The sequence below is a fragment of the Meleagris gallopavo genome, chromosome 25 (genome assembly GCF_905368555.1).
Source record: "Meleagris gallopavo chromosome 25, MGAL_WU_HG_1.1, whole genome shotgun sequence".
NCBI lineage: Eukaryota > Metazoa > Chordata > Aves > Galliformes > Phasianidae > Meleagris > Meleagris gallopavo.
The window spans coordinates 3,628,363-3,645,598 of record NC_139428.1 but is presented as its reverse complement, the minus strand read 5'-3'; the positions used below and the strand labels follow the sequence as shown (position 1 = coordinate 3,645,598).

At 51.1% G+C, this 17,236-nt stretch overlaps 1 protein-coding gene across 1 annotated transcript in view; it reads right to left on the bottom strand.

Moving 5' to 3' along the window:
- Positions 1 to 12,070: 12,070 nt before the first annotated feature.
- EPHA10 (EPH receptor A10) overlaps positions 12,071 to 17,236 on the bottom strand; it is a 34,366-nt gene continuing 29,200 nt past the window's right edge. Inside the window, exon 17 of the mRNA XM_085208716.1 lies at positions 12,071 to 16,725. Within this exon, the coding sequence (XP_085064842.1) occupies positions 16,611 to 16,725 (115 nt within the window). The 3' untranslated portion in view covers positions 12,071 to 16,610. The remainder of the gene's footprint in view (positions 16,726 to 17,236) is intronic.

Sequence of the window (17,236 nt, the reverse complement as noted above, 5' to 3'; positions counted from 1 at the left end):
CTGCTCTGCCTGTGGGCTCAGTGCTCTGAACACAGATGTGCCCCAGCACTGGGGGGAAGGGGCGGGGGGGGGAGAGGGGAAGATGCAAAGGTGTCTGGGCACAAGGATGATGGAAAAGGACAATTTGTCCTTGTCCTGCATCACTCCTGCAAATAGCATCTGGGGGTTTGTGCCTCTCCTGCCCACCATTCCTCTGTTGTCTCTACCTACCCTCTGCATCCAGCTCCCGTGGCATTCAGCCACTGCAGGGCTGTCCCCTTCTGCAAGGGGCCTCAATTCACCTTCACCAAGAATGCTGAGAGTTTCAGTATGATGAACATCAGCTAATGATACCCACTGCGAGCAGTGAGCGGATTTCTTCCTGTTGCTGCAGCACACATTAAAGCTGGAGGCGTACCTCATTCTGTTCCATCATCCTCAGTGTGCAAACGACCAAGGAAGAGCTGGTTTGCACCATCCTTTTTGCCTCTTCCTACTGTCAGGTGGCTTTGACTCATCTGTGCAGTGAAGGCTGGAGCTGGAACAAGAGTAGGGTTCGTGTTTCCTGAGTGCTGGGGCTCTCTGAGCAGGCACATGGCTTATGGGAAACAGAACGGGAGGAAGGCTGGAGCATGAGAGAAGCTGCTGGGCACTGGGCAGGACTTGATTTAGCTGTCCTGCTTTTTGCTTTCCTCTACATGTGTAGGAAGAGCTGGTGGATGTCCCTGTGTGCTTCTGCACAATTTCCTGACAAAACATCGTGAGTTTTCTTCCCAGTTCCCCACAGAATGTTCCGTGTGAGAACCCAGCAGTGGGATGTGAGGGGACAGTGAGTGATGACTGCCGGTGTACAGCTCAGCCTCCCTCTGCTGCCACGCACTGCAGTGAGGGGACGGTGGGAGAAAGGCATGGGGAGGGCTCTGCTTCAGACAGAAAGCTTATTTCCCACTGAGGGTGACCTTGTGGCCCGGGAGCCTGGGAAGCCGAATCCTGATGGCACTTGATTGATGGGATCTGAGGAGTCGTTCTCCCTCAATGTCAGTCAGCCTGCCTCTGCTGACTGCAAATGAAGGCACGAGAAATTGGACGGTAATCAATGCCAGATGGAAAGTGCAATTGAAAATGCCTTCTGTCTGGAGCGCGTGGCCCTGGAGGAGAGCTTGGCTGGGGCAGCGCTGAGCGCTCAGCTCGTGTGCACTCACAAACGTTCCTGCTTTCCTTTTCCCTTTCTGTTGTTCAATTATCACACACGAGGGTGACAGGAGATGCATCTCCATAGGAACTCACTGGATGAAGAAACCGCTTGCCCAGCACTGCCAGCTCCGAGTCCTGCCAGCTCTGAGCAGCTCATGCAGATAAGGAAAGAGATGCTGTTATCCCACCGGAGGCTGGAAAACGATAGCTTTGCACTTAGCAGAGCACGCAGAGAAACCCTCCCAGGAGCAATGTGTGCCCACAGGGAGCAGAGCTCCCTCAGGGAAGCATCTGAGTGCTGTGCATCCCAAGGGGACTGGACAGCAGAAGGGATTTCTGTGCGTTGTATTGCAGCAGAACATCACCTGCACATGGTATGGGGTTGTGCTTCTTTCTGGGACCAGGGCTTCAGACGTGGAGGAAAACCCACGGAAAGCTGTTCTTCCTAAGGAAACCCACAGAAATCTGGGTTTCCTAGGGAAATGAGGGCGTTTTTAAGAGGAATTTAGTGATTTAACTTGTCTCAGAGAGAAGGAAACAGGGGTGTAGCGTGTGTCAGCAGAAAAATAGTGCTGTAAGGATACTATTCAAGCACTGCATTTGAAATGCTTGCTAAAATTAAAGGCCCACATTAGTTTGTTATAGGGAATTGCCTCGGGCACATTCAAATGCATTAGCTCCTGGAGCTCTGCTGATGGAAAAGGCCATCAGAGAGTGTCAGTGCCATGAAATGCATTAGAGGTGCCTGATGGGATGGGAGCTGGGGCTGTCAGGAGCGGGGTTCCTCCAGCCTTGCAGATCCCTCGCTAGTGCTATAGAGCCCTTTGATGGCAGGGATGCAAGAAGCCTTCAGAGAATGAAAACCTGCAGGATAACAGGAGCACACCCCCACCATCATGGCCAGCATATGGTAAAGCCAAAAAATATATGAAGGGAAAATCGGGTAGCAAGGAGCAGCCACGAAGAAGAATGGGGCTGCAGAAGGATTTTCCCATAGATGTACGCAGACATTTGGCTGCAGCTGGGTTCTTCCAGTTCAGCATTTCATCATTAGAAGTGCTGAACCATAAATTGCTTTGGAATATATGAATTTCCTTTCCCAGCATGTGGATTAATTTGATCCCAGGGGCAGAGGCAGCTCAGCCCATGCAGGGCAGTGCTGGCAGTCACAGGGTCTGCTCACACCGATGAACCCACGTGTCGGTCAGGCAGCAAACCTCTTGTAGGGTGGAATTAATGCTGAAAAGCAGCAAGGGGGGTTCTGGTATGTAGTAACCACAGCTGTTAAATGGTGTGATTAGGAAATGGTGTGATTAACGGGAACACAGCGCCTGCCAGTGCTGGGAATGACCCACATGTGCGCAGCCCTGCTCAGGAGCAGCAAGAGCAGGGCAGGAGAAGAGAGGATGGAGGATGCTTCCCACTGGGGTCACCTCGTGCCCCTAGAAGGACGCCTCCCAGTCCCACACCAGCACAGTACAAAGCAGCAACAAGGCTCTGCTTGTTTGCTATAAATAAAAGCCCTTGCAAGATAGAACCAATTTCTTTTTCCCCTTGGGACGATGCCAACTGATAGCAATCCCATTATTTTTGGCAAATAACACCCCTGGCGGTTTCTTGCATGTTTGAGGAAGCAGGCGTCTTGCTGAGAATGAATTACAGGTTCACTTTCTCATCAAATATCCACCTCACCTAGAAACAAGGAGGCCCAATGGCAAGGGGAGGAAACTTCAGAGACAAAGTGCATTGCTAATAGCCTATGTTAATTGCCATTTCTTTGGAGCCGGGCTCATTGGAGCCTACAGCTCACTCCACATAATAACATCTCCCTCCTTCGTCCTCACCCATCTGGCACTTGCCATCTGCTCTCCACAACACTCTCTGCCTTACCAGAGCCTTGCTGCAGGAAGTTTCTCTGTGCAGAATGCTGGAGCCCCGGGCAGGGCACTGCTGGCTGCAGCAGCAGGGCAGCACAAGCACTGCAATCAGTGCAGGCAGTGCTGGGACCACAGCTGGGGGTTTCATTAACTGATTGGTGCAAGGCTGCAGGGAAGGTCTCAGCTTCTCTCCTTCAGCTCCATTTGCTAATGACCTGGCTTTACCTTCTCACCCCTTTTTCTGGCTGAGCCTTGATGCTGCAGTCAGAATGTTCTTGCTCTTTGTATCTATTATGGTCCTAAAAAAACCAGCAGTATCTTCATTTAGAAGTAGAAATACTATTTCAAATACAGAACCACTGCATTGCTTTTCCTGCTTCCCACAACCTCCTCGCACAGACAATGTTCTCTCTCTCTTTGGAGACTGAAATTATTTGCTACAGTCATAATTTCCTTTCAGCTCCAGAGATTACATATGACTATTTCTCTGTGGGTATTCAGTAGCAACGCTCCTCTGACCACAGCAGAGCTTTCAGCAGAGCCGTGAAGTGTTTCCTTTCCTGGTGGAGCGGCTATAATCCATTCTGCTCCAACTCCTCCGTGACCGTGGGCTGTGGCAGTGCTCCCTTCCTATGGCTTAAAGCAGTGCCTGAGGGCTCAGCTCGGCAGCTCGGCAGCAATGAGATGTTCAGTGAAGAACCACTGGGGCTTGGGACATGGCCACACACAGAAGAGAAGAGATCTGAATGCAAACAGCAGGGATGGACCCAGCCCTGCCATCCATCCCTGCCCCCCCAAGGGAGACCTCCGTGCCCCAACAAGCAGAGAAGCGGCTCATGATGGTTTTAATCAGCCCGTGCAGTAAAAGGAAATCAGTCATGTTAAAGGAGAATCGTAAAAGAGCTTTGAAAACCACAGAGCCGTGCAGAAGTGTTCAGCTTTGTTTGTTTAGAGCCCAGCCATTTTACGGTGTAATAAACCTCCCGGCACGTAGGCTGAGAGCGTAAATCCTGCTCCAGCTCCTTGGTGTGCTGCCTAATGGCATGGCAATGGAGCTGACACCAGGAGCTGGGGCACTGTGTCTTCGTGTCCTTGGGCTCTCCCAGCCAGCCTGCCTGGATTTATTTTAGCCTAGCAGACAACTCCACGCTCCTGGGACGTGACAGATGTTGAGAGCTTCACTCTCCCTGCAACGCTCATTTTAATGCTCAGCTTCTCCAGCTTTGGTGATTTTCCACTTTGTCACCATTCTCCAGGTTACGTAGCTTCCTTTTCTTGCTCTCAGCTCAGACCTAAAAAGATCATCGTGGCTCCTCATCTGCTCTGATGCATCGTCCTCTGCTTCCAGCAAGGCTTCCTGCACTGCTGGATTCTGCACCTCTCCACCAAGGGCTCTGCTGGCACAGCCCCCGCTGTGGTCCCTGCCCTGAGCTGAGGGCTCAGAGCTCTCCATCTCCTCGGGGTAGATGACAAACGGCACGTGAGGATGCTGTGGGGAGTGTGTGCATGCAGTGATAGAGATGGAGTGAATTAAACGTTGGTAAAATGGATGTGGGGCTGCTGTAATGAATGCGTGCGTGTTGTGAGGATGAGGACACGGGTGTGATGAATATTGTCTATCAGCTGTGATAAAAAGCCCATCATCCTCAATACGTATTTTCGAAAACTAATTTAAGGCTGAGAGAGATTATTAAAAATGAGGAGAGGAAATGGTCTAGGATATATTTAGAGTCCCTTGGTAGGTGTGAAGTGAAAATAGTGCCTGTGGGGTGAAGGGGATGGTTGTGGGCATGGTGCAGCCCACTATAAGAGGATGGGGGTGAGTGGGGCAGAGGGTCCTGGCACTGCTTGCAGGGACTGTGCCCACCACCAGCCTGCCCTATACTGACCTCAGCATCCCACTGTTCCCATCTTGAATCTTGGAATGTTTTGTGGCTGCGCAAAGCAGATGTGAGGTGTTGTGAGCATTGTTTCCTTTGGGGAAGGAGGCTTTTGCAATGGGAGGGCTATGCTAGAGGTGCTGAGGAATGGAGCCCAGCCCTGTTGCTGGATGCATTGCCCCAACGCTGTGTGCTGCCCAGCTGGGACATTCTCCAGCAGAAAACTCCAGGGTAGACGTGCATGTGTGTGTACATCACCAGAAGGGTTCAGAGAAGCCAACATACAAAACGGGAGCATCACATGGGGCAGTTCATTTTCGAGATGACAGTAAGATATGATGGGGTTTAGTTGATGCACAGCAGACAACAAGAAGAGCTGCTATTGCTGTACAAAGAGCCTTGCGACTTCGCCTTAGGCACTCCCTGGTGCTTGGCTGAATTTTTGCCATGCCCCTCTTGGTGAGATTTGTGCCCAATCCCCACTGGGGGCTGCTGTGCAAAATGCACGCCACACCTGTAATTCACTTCCATCTCCATAAATACATAAATGGCAACTTTTTATGGTACATAACGAGTTGTGAGAGGTTCCAACAGGTAACGTGTCGCTCCTTCACCAACAGCTCAGCAGGTCTGGCAGTCTCAGCATAGCTCTGTGCCAGCCCTGCAGTTGCCCATGGAGGTTCCCCGCTGGGTTCCTGCAGCCAGGGCTGTCCTGCAGACCCTTTGGTAGGAACTCCTGCCCCAGTGAGCAGCACCGACCTGTGGCTCGGTCCATCTGAAGGGCTGAGTTTTGCTCTTGACTCTTCCCGGTCTTTCATTTAATCTCGCTGCGGTGTTCACTATGACAAGATCATTAGAAACCGAGTTAATGTTGCAGAGCTCTTCCTCCCGAGCAGTGTGTAACCACGCAGACGATGCCTGCAAGACAAGAGACTTAATTGCGTTCTGTCAGTATCCAGGGGGATGTCAGCCCGTCGAATTTAAAGCCGGGCGGGATGGGGGTGGGAAATGCACCTCCATTACTCACCCAGGTTGAATGAGGTTTCAGTTTTATTATCTCCTGAAATAGCCAGTGCCTGGGAGGTGCTGATTGAAGCCATTTGAAAACATGACAACATCCTTGGGACAATAGGTGTCTAATCTAATGAAGCCAGAATGCATTAGCTAAGAGCTGCGTAAAGCGAAGAAAATGCAATTAAAGCATTCCTGAGGACAGATGTCGACCTACGTAGGGGACACTGATATGAGGACGTTGGCAGAAGTCTAATGAAAATAAATGATCTGTTTGAAGCATTCCTCAAATCAATAACGGAGCCCGAGGCACTGCTGCTCTGCCCCATTCCCCTCCGGTGATGCCTGTCCTGGCTGAGGTCGGCATGGGGGCAGTGCACCAGTTAAGGAGGGGCTGTGGGCAGAGCTCCCCACCTCCCTGCTTTCCTCCTCCCTTCCCTCCCCACCTGAACCCTTCCATCAAAACCTCCATTTGTTTCCCAGCTCTGCAGGATCCCTCTTTAAGGATTAAATCAGAGAGGAGCACATGGCCATCTCCCAATGCAGACATCCATGCACCAAGCTGCATTTCAGTTCCACCATCAGTAGCATCGACTTCTTGCTATGCTTTGTATTTTAGGCTTCCAGACTATCTCTGACCGATTTCCTTTCAGCCTCAGCTCCTCGCTGACAGGGGAGCCCTGACAACGTTTTGATGTGAGCCCATCCATCTCACTGTCTGTCTCCATGACAGTGTAAAGCCACTGTGCATCAGCTGCAGACTCTCCATGGTGTCTGCTGCCAGCAGGGCCCAGCAGTGCCCCACACCCGCTGTGATTCTGCACCTCTCCACCAACCAGGGCTCTGAGCGAGGGCTGTGACAGTTCACCTTCCCATTGCAGTTGGGCCAATGTAAGCAGCTCAATAATTCACATCTCTCAACTAAAATACTTCTAATAAAATGAAATAAAAGAAACCCTCCCCAAGCTCCTCAGGTTGCTGAGCGTGAGCTGGCTGCACTCCTGCTGCTTGGTTGACTTGTGGGGTGTTGTCCATGTACTGACGGTCCTGCTCCACATTATTTCAGTTTCCACCTTTCTCCTTTTCTCATCACCTGGGTTGCGCTTTGGGCAAAAGAAAATGGGCAGAAAGCAGGAGCAGAGACTGCCAGGCTGTGCAGCAGTTCTACAACAGGTTTCCAGGCTTTGTGCAAGAGCGGACTGCAGAAGGGCCATCTTCTGCCACCTCCTCATCCCACCATCCGGCACCCTGACTGCACCCTAACCCTGGCCCTGCCTGTTCCCTGCTGCTCTGGGGTTGCAGGGGACGATGCTCAGTGCCTGCAGAGGCACAGGGAGTGCTGCTGCTACCACCCCTCATGTTTCAATAAATGGGAAGGGAGGAAACATTCCTTTCCCTTATTATTCAACACAGGTTGTGTTTCACTCTCTCTCTCTCTCTCTCTCTCTGCTATATTGGAGCTGTGTCAAGGATGTGGGCTTTCCTGTTGTACTGCTATCATGCACTTAGATAGAGACACCTTCCTCTCCAGACTCCTACCCCTGTTATAAATAGTAATTGAAAACACCCACTTCTGTAACTCACATCAAATCACGATTCCTTGGCAAGAGTTTTAATTGACAGCCACGAGTTTATTTCGAGGCCCGAGTTGTATTTTTGGGAGCTTGATTCATTGTGCCACACCACCTCTGGCTGCAGTGCTGTGCTCCCTGACACGCATGTTCCCTGCAGGATGAACTGATGCACCAACGGGAGGACCATAAAGAACCTCCCTGCACAGCACAGGGGAGCAACATGCAAGGAGATGTGCGTGCCCAAAGAGAGCAAAGCCAGAATGATTGCATCAGGATCCCTGGTTATGAAATGATGGAGAGGAAATAACCCTGACGCCGTTTCTCACAAGAACCATTGTAATAATTCTGGTTCTTCTCCTGCAAAGTTGTGTTACATCTTCACTTCATTTGACTTTGCCCAGAAGCAGCCACAGCAGAAGCAGTGTGAATCCCTGTGTCTGCTCCTCCCCGCAGACACACAGCATTGCCCATTTACATACCACTCACCCAGGGAGCTCATATTTACAGTCGCAAACTGCTATTTATCCAGCTTGCCAATTGCCATCACCCCAGAGCACCTACAACTCACAAAAAGCATTTTCATTGCCCTATTCATCTCTTCCTCTCCTGTTGGTTAATAGAATTCACTTAAAAATATTTAACAGCATAAACCCCCTCAGCTGAATGCCATTCCTGTGGCTGCTGTGTCTCAGTGTGTGTTCCCAGGGCTCTGCCCCACCTCCTGGCTGCACACTTTTGCTTTGTTGCAGGCCAGCAGTGCCCTGGGGAGATGCTCATGCCCTGCATCATGGCGTTGGGTTGGTTTCATGGTGCCCTTCCTCTGCTGCTCATCTGGCCCTTACAAGACTGCTGAGCTTTGCTTCTTGCATCACCAAATGCAAAAGCCCCAGTGATGCCCCAGCACTGCCCTGAGCTCCCAGCCTACAGACACAGCATTCCCCCAAGGAGAGCATGAACCAGAACAGACCTCATTACAGAGAACATGCTCACAAAATAGCCTGAACTGCACAGTTCTAAATCCTTATCCAAATGCACGAGGCTTCTCCGAAGCAGGTCTTTGTAACAGATGATCTAGGGCTCTAGAGGGGATAAGATGCTGCTGCTTTATTTCAGCTCCATTATGGAATTTAAATACTGTGCAAGTTAATGGAGATGTTTATGCCTGCACATAAAGCAGTGAGTTGTGCTCCATCCTGCTGTGCAGTGACAGCAGCTCACTCCCTGCTGCCAGGGCTGGAGGGAGCAGTGCCACGCAGCCCCAGGCACAGGGGGGGGGTCTCTCCTTGCAGAGTTCCATGTCTGGGGGAAAATATTAAATTGATCATTTGCAAAGTGTCACTTAATGACCATCCGTGCTTAGCAGCACCCGCAAGCCTCAGGTGGAAGCATTGCTAATGAATGCCTTTGCTCAGCTGTCGCCAATTCCCTGCACTTCTTCGTGCAGTTTCCCTCATCTAATGAACATTTGATTCGGTGTGATACACACATGGATGCACCCATGGGGTCCCTCCAGGATGGCTCAGTGCTTTTGCAGATCGGTTTGAAACAGGAACTCCCTGGGCTGTCCCAGGGAGGTTGCCAGCATTGGTGACCCTCATGGTCTCAGTTGGTCCCTTGCCCCCAGAGGGGGCATCTGTGTCTGAGCAGTGCCAGGGCTGCCCGCCTGCTGCAGCAGCACAACTCTGCACAGTGCGTGTGGTGCTGAGAGCCAGTGGTGCTGTGGCACTGCTGCTGGCATAGGGCACCCAGGGGCACCCACAGTGATGGCACCCACATTTTGTGCCTCTTCTTTCTCCCTTTGCCACCTGATGTGTGTCCCCAGCTTGCAGCAAGCAGTTGGAGGAGGATGGGTGTCCCCGTGAAGCCCCCACCTCACAAGTGCTGTGCTTCCAAACACTGCACTGAGCTGAAAGGCCACGCTGGGGGCACGATGCTGGCATCCCACGGGCTCCTGTTGTCAGGGCTCATTGCGTGGCAGATAGTTGGAATGCTGCAAAGAGCAAGGCAGGCAAAGGGCCAGCGCTGATCCCCGAGGTGCAGCCGTGCAGCAGAGCCCAGGGATGGAGCTGCACCCCCTGACCCCTGTTCTGCTGCTTTTGTTTGTGCCCATCAGCCGTGGGACCGCAGCCCCTGCGCCGAGCGATAACGGCCTCGCTTTGTCTGATGCTGAAGGTGCTTGTCAACCTCAGTGAGATAAAAAGGCCAAACACATTTATAATTGTGTAATTAAATGGCTCCTGTGCCTTCCAGGCGTCTCGCGCAGCTGGGTAGATGGTTCAGCGCCAGCAATGACAGACTGATGGCACAGCACTGAGATGCATGGCCAGCTCCTGCTGTGGCTCAACCGGGTGGCACCGCTGTCCTCATGGGGTCACATCCCTTCTCTGTGTCCCTGTCCCTTTGCTGTGTCCCTGTCCCAGCCCCAGCATGAGGGAGAGGAGCTGCGGGTCCTTGCAGGCACTGCTCTGTGCTGGGTGGCTCAAGCACTGCGCCTGCATCCCCTGGCTTCAGTCAGTGTAGTGTAAGCAAGTTCTGCTGGGAAATAGGGAGGAAAAGGCCAGGGCTGATGCTACACAAAGTCCTGAACAGCTGAACAGAACCCTAACAGCTCTCTCTTTGACTTGCTTAACACGACTCCACCGACTGTGAGGTTAATACATTAACAATGCATTTTCTACGCTTGCAATTAGCAGAATAGAGCACAGGAGCTGGATGTGCTGCAGGGAAGAGGTGAGCTCCTGCTAAAGGCAAACCCCAGAGCTGTGGGATATGCACCCCACATGCAGGCAATGCCCAGAGCTGCTCCTCTGTTTGCAGGGCCCAGGCCCACAGCAGCCCCAGATGTGCCACAGCACCAGAAAGGGCAGAGGTGGGGGAGCAGAGGGAGATTAATGCAAGGAGGGATGGTGCATCCGTTCCTGAGACACTTCAAGAGGCAGATCACTGATTACGATGATAGATGGCACCGGTTCTTCCTGATAATTAGCAGTCGTTCTTATTTAAATGAAACTGTCCCCCCAGAGCCAGGCTTTTTCAAATGTTCCTTAGGCACGGCTCTCCCCTGCCCTCCCTGGCCCCTTTCTAAGGCTGCTTTGCCATCCGCCCACAAAAGACCTCAGAGGGGAGCAGAAGGCAACGGTGGTCCAAAGGGAGGCAGGACACAAGGCAAACAGCAAGATGACAGATGCTGCTGTCCTTGGAGAGCAGGGACATGGTTTTCCAGATGTTTTCCAGAGCTTCCTCAAAGACACTGCATGTGTCAGAGGCTGATACACGCACTGCTGGATACACGGACACATACACAGCTGCAACCCAGGCTGGAAACTCCCCCTCAAACCTCCAAGGACTGGGATTAGATCATGAGACATTTGCTTGGGTCTGTTGTGCAGAAAATATTCAGCCCACTCAGCTCCACCAGCAGAGGATGGGGGGGAAGAAAGGAGCAGAAGCTTCAATGTCAGCCCATGCAATCCATCACTGCAGCAGGGCAGGCATAAAGCAGGGAGCAATAAGTCATGCAGACAGAGCTTCCAGCTCAGAGCATGACATGCTGACACCACGCAGTGCAAATGTGTGACCCAATAAGCCCAAAAATCTGCCTCCCTCATAGATGACACATGGACCTGGCACTGGGGGTGACCCAGGGGGTGATGGAGTCCCCGGGCTCTGCTGCACATCTCTACCTCCTGCTGGAGGCATCCCATCCCCACCCCAGCAGCATGATGGTATCCAAATCCCATCCCTACAAGGAAAGTCACCCAAAAAAGGGGAAAACATCACACACACAGCCCCAGGAGGCAGCACAGCAGGTAAAGCCTGAGCAAAAAGCACCTCTGATGGCTGTGCTGCGATCCGCTATTCACAGCCCCACTTCAGAGCTCTAATTAGTTCTTTATAGTGCCAATATAGCCCTGGCCGGGCTCCTAGTGAAGATTGGCTGAATTAATTGATTGACAGAAGGCAAATAGACTTCACCCGGTTTAAGCACCCATTCAGTTCCCTTTTCAGAGCAGCTGTCACTGCTGTCAGCACGCTGCAACGAGGCTTTGTATGCACTCCTTGGCATTAAGCAGCCTAAGAAAAAGAGAAGGAACGGGAACTGCTGAATTAGACACACTGAGTTATTTCTTAATATTACTATTTGTGCAGTGTTTGCATTTAACGTGCTGGCCATACACTGCTTGCCTTTCCCCAGTTAAACAATTTATTGCATGCCTTGAGTGCAGGAACTTGGCGGCGCTTTCCCTTTGCTCCATGTGAGCTCCCTGGGCTATGGGGATCCCTGCCAGCCCTATAGCCTCTCCCTCCTCAAAACGCACCAGCTGCACTCATTAAACATTATTTTTCCCCTTATGGAAATATCAGAAGCAAGAAAGCACCACTGCACTGCTGCACCCTCAGCAGAAGGAGCAGGAGCTCACTTGCTATTTAATAAAACGGGGCATCATTTTACACCTGGCTACTGCTAAAGCTCTGCATGACCTGGCACCTGGCACCCCTGCTGGCACTGTATTTTCCATCAAGATACCTGAAATAACCCACAGAGACAAGCCAGGACAGAATTAGTGTTGTTTTTACTTCGGTATTTAGGCATCTCATTATTGCAATCTTCAAACATAGTTCAATAAATACAAAATTAACAAAAATGTCGATAGATCTTTATTACCATCTATTATTATTATTCCAAACCAACAGTGATTCCCTGGAGATGTCTGACTATATCTCAAACATTGAATGTACACAGTGTCCCTTATGATCTTATATTACATTTGTTTCAAGCTTATAAAAATATATATTGACTTCTCAAGTATGTATTTACAGTATATAACACGTGGTTAATGACTATCAAAAAGCAGCTGGAGGTGAACCAACGTGATCTGGACCAAATCTGCCTTGACTCCTGGCTGCAGGAAACTGCCCCAGAGAGGAGCACTGCTGGGAGCTGCCCTTCTGCCCAAGGGGAATGCAGGGTTCATTGCAATAGGGGAGGATTTGCAGAGAGGAATTTCTCCATGATGTGCAGAGAACTCCCAAGAAGAGGCTGTGCCTCTTCTCCCTGGCCAAGAGGAACATCTAGTGGAGACATCCTCCTTAGGAATACAGGGAACAGCGCAGCAAGAGGAGGCTGCATGAGAACAGAGCGTGCTGGGAACAAGGGAGGGAACAAGGAAGGGAACAAGATCCCAGAGGTCATGTGTGCATGTGGTGCTGATGCTGCTCAGGGTGGGATGGGGGTCTGGGGACACCAACCCTGGTGACCTCCTGCATGACTTCAGCAGAAACCTAAAGATGCCAACCCAAAACACCCATCAGCTCAGGCAGGTCACTTAGTGCTGCTTCCTCACCCTTCTCCAACCCAGTCACCTGGTGCTAATGGTGCAGGTGGGTTGAGCTCTGCCCTGTGCCTTCCTGAGCACCAGCACGATGTGTTTGGGGAGCTCTGCCCACTTTGCATGGATGGGCTGAGAGCATCTCCTCTTGAAGTGTTTGCCTTGGTTGAGCAGCTGCACAACAGCACTGCTAATCAATTTAATTATAAGGCATTGAATACTTCCCCTAAGAGGAGGTGTGGAGAGGGCATGAGTTAATTTTAAAATCGTAGCAAGAATTTATAACTTAATCTGCTTAACTGATTATCTTCAGGGCTGAGAGAGCTCAGTTACAGGTGTGTGCTGGTGCCACCTGTGAGCCATGAAGCACAGACCAGGATGGCAAGCACTCCTTGCTCCTGCCCTGGTCACAAATGATGCTGTTCAGGGAGAAACAGCTGTGAAACACCACATCCTTCAACCACAGGAAGTCAGGAAAGTAATTAAACACAGAATTTCTTTTGGGAGCAGATAGAGAATGCAGTGCAGGAGCCTCATTCTGCAGGGGAAACGCTCAAGAAGTGACTGAAAAATGGTCTCATTTTTAATTGGAGTACTCCAGCACAAAGCCAGCATGCAAGTGCTCAGCCATGTGGATTAAGGGGCTTTGTGAACTCACTGATGGGGAAGGACGAGGACAAGGACTTCCCCTTTCTCACCCCAACATCCCCCTCTGCCTCTGCTGGGAATGCGGTCAGCGCACTGGAGCTCGCCAGGTCTGTTGCTTTTGTCAGCATTGCCTTTGGTTGTAGGTTCTTAAAAGACAAATAAAACCCAGGAGCATTCCCAAGGAATAACATTTAATCTGCCAGAAAGGAAACTTCACTCTCTCATCCATTTTTTGCCAAGAATTCATTGCTCTCAGGCACTTCTGTGCAGCTGTGCACGCATCCCTACACCTGACCTCACTCACCAGGCACCCAGGGACCTGCACTGTCCCCTCATAGACATGGGAACACTTGTACAGGAGCACCCAGCACCTCCCAGCTGCTCCAAGGTGCTGCCATCAGATATGAGCACTCATGGACTGGACTCCATGCACAGTTGTGGGCAGAGGCTTCAGCCTCTTCAGCAGCTCCTCAGCTTCCCCCAATGGTCAGATAGGTGTTACAGAGATTGGGGCACCTCTCCAGCGATTTCCCCAGCTGCTGATTGCTGTTCTTATTGCCATGGTTCCATTCCTTTTTGCTAGCTTCACTTCCTCACCACTGCACTTGTGATGCTCAGAGCCCTCAGCACCTTCATAGAATCATACAATCATGAAGGGTCAAAAAGACCACTAGGATGATCCCAACCTTCCTGCACATTGCAGACCCAGATAAGGCCGCCTGTGTGCTCATGGCCAGCAGTTTTCCAGAGTGTGGTGCCTACCATGGCACCACATCACCCTGCACCCAGCCCATCCTACAGCCACCTCCATGCAGGAGGGACAGGAGTGGGAGATGTGGGATCAGAAATCACGTTGGTTCAGCTCCCTGCCCAGAGAACTCTTAATATACTTTCTCTATAGATAAAATGTAAACATAACGAGCATACAAATTGCACTTGATCCTTGGGATCTGGCATTTCTACCAAATGAAGGTTTCAGTTCGTAATTATTACTCTTTTGGGTGTGATATGGCAGGATGCTGGCAACAGACCCAACAACTGCAAAACCTAAAGGCAAATTAATTCTGTAAACAAACGAACAAAAGATGACCTCATGACATTAGAGAATGATGTCCAAACTGCAGGAGAAGAGCACCGAGAGCTGGTGGCAGCTCACTGCAGCTCTGCCTTCAAATGGCAAGATGAGGCAGAAAAAAAAAATATACTTAGCCAGCACCTTCTTGACTCCGCTCGTTGGAGTTCAGCCAAAGAGCTCTGATCTCCAATGCAATCACATTGAAATAGCTGAACAAAGTTAAACGTAGTCCTGAGCACTCACAGCCCTGGTCTAAGAAGCCAAGCCAGAGGGCTCTGCGGGCACAGCACTGTGCTGGTTCGAAGGAACCCATCAGGAACGGGGCTTTGCTGGATCCTTAAAGCAACTGTGAAGGCTGTGGGGCCAGGAAAGATGTGACCTCATTCTGGGCAGGTGGGTGCCACGCCAGCCCTGCAAGCAAGCTGTGTCAGTGCCCTGCAGCTCACTGCCTTTTAGATGCATCCCCTCGGCACAGGTTAGCTGCAGAAGATCTGAATCCTACGCATACAGATTTTCAACTGCACTGAACACCTTCCACAGCACTCATTCCTTTTGTAAATCTTTGTCTTTCGTCATTAATAATTCACTTGCAATACGTACAGATGAGAATAAAAGGCCTACAAAGCTCTGTACGAGGCTACAAAGACCATTTAATTAACTAACTTGAAAGAAACCTCGTATTGTTAAGCAGATGCTATTTATGCCTTCTGTCACAGATTGGGCCTGTAGCAGAAACGCCAGTGCACGAGGCACGCTGTGCAGGGCTGCTACAAAACAAAGTGCTGTGTGCCCACCTGGAGCCCAGCAGCACCCCTGGCTCCATCCCTCAGCCACGCAGCAGAGCTCTGTTTCTATCTGCAGGATGGGTACCACATCCAGCTGTACCCACCCTCTTTTCCAGTGGTTATTTCTATACCACTCCCCTAAGCTATGGTACAGTGTTGGGATTGCAGAGCAAACGCAGCTGCTGGCAGACCTCACAGGGTCTATATTAATACTGGGGGGTAATCAGACCCCTCCACTTGTTCAGACTTCTAAAGATGTCTCCTACCTGCAAGGAGCAGCTTGCCACCATGGGCACACCTCACTCCCATTGCCTTCCTGCATCTCCCGGTGCCATCACGCTCCCCCACTGCCAATGAGGATACAGGATGCCTGCAAGACTTTGCAGGGCAAGAAACAGGGAAAAGGGGCTAAAGGAGCACCAACTGCTTTAGCATCAGCCCTCCAAGGGCAGAAGGTTCCTGCTCACTGCTGCTGCTCTGTAATTCCATCCCACTTGGTGGGCTCACACAGGGAAATGATGGACCAGGACCTGCACAAAAGGCAAAGGCTGAAAGCATCAGCAGGGTAGCCCAAGGCTTCTCTACTTGCCCTCTCTTGGCTGTGGCTATCTTCAAAGCCTTCCATTCGCCCCTCTGAAACTGTCTTGTCAAAAGCACCGTCCAAACATTCAGCACTGCACTTTGGCAGGGAACATTTGTCTCTGTTCACTGACAGTGGTGTCAGAATTCAGCAAGGTGACTCTGAGCGGAAGGGACGTGGCTGGGACAGAGCTTCCTTCCAGCGTGCCAGATGGGCAAAGTCACCTTCCTGAAGCTGGGTGTGAGCCTCTAAAAATAAAAGCAATAAAAGCTTCTGGTGAGGTTGGTAGAAGATGTCAGCCTGTATAAAAATACCCATGGATTTCACCAGTAGGATGCTAGATAGGAAAATGCTGTCAGCTCTGGATGAAGACAGCACAGAAATGTTCATCCACCCTGTTAATCTAGTTACCATGTGAAATGGTGTCATTACAGTTTGACTCATCTTACAGAGCAGCAATGGGGAGAACCATAGCCACCCAAGTACACTGTACCTGGTGCCTGGGAACACAGCTTCCCCAGCACAAGGGATGGCATGCCCTGCCCTCTTACCACTTGGAACGACACATCTGGCAGCAGCCCACCAGATCCCACATCCCATCCAAAACTGCAAGGCTTCTGAGATTTGGTCCAACATGGGCCAGCACCTCCTTCTGCTCCACTGGTCTGTGCTCCACGTCACACCTGCACGCCCCGGCCATGCATCTGGATCACCTGGGCCCGCAGGGTCTGGATGCCACTCAGGATGGTCTTCTGGTGCTCTGCCTGAGTGATCCCCAGGCTCAGGACATCTCTGCAAAATACACCCCATGGTCAGGGGAACAACCCTAATCTCAGCCTCCCGTGCTGGCTGCTCTCCATCAATTAGGAGTATGAATTTCAGACCATTGGGCTACCTGCAGGAGTAAGAAAGTCCCCAGTGCATTGTCCCAACTGAACAGTACAGACCACGGCAAGGAACTCGGGGGTGACACAAGTCCACAGCACAGAACAGTTCCCAACATAGCTCCTGGAGGCCCCATGCTGCCCACAGTACCATCTGTCAGCAAATCTCTGACCCCATTCGTGTGCGGGCCAGGTAATGTGCTACTCCTACCAGAAATTACGGGTTAAAATCCCAAACCACAGCTCCAAAATGCAGCAGCTGAACTGCACAGCACAAGCAACCAAAGCCACACCAGCGAGCTTTCTGCAGACACATTTGGGAAGATCTGCCTCCTCCATTCGCCACAAGAGGCTGTAATTTAGAAACCTTACAAATTTCTGCTTAAACTGAACCCAGCAACACCAGGCTGCAGCCTAAC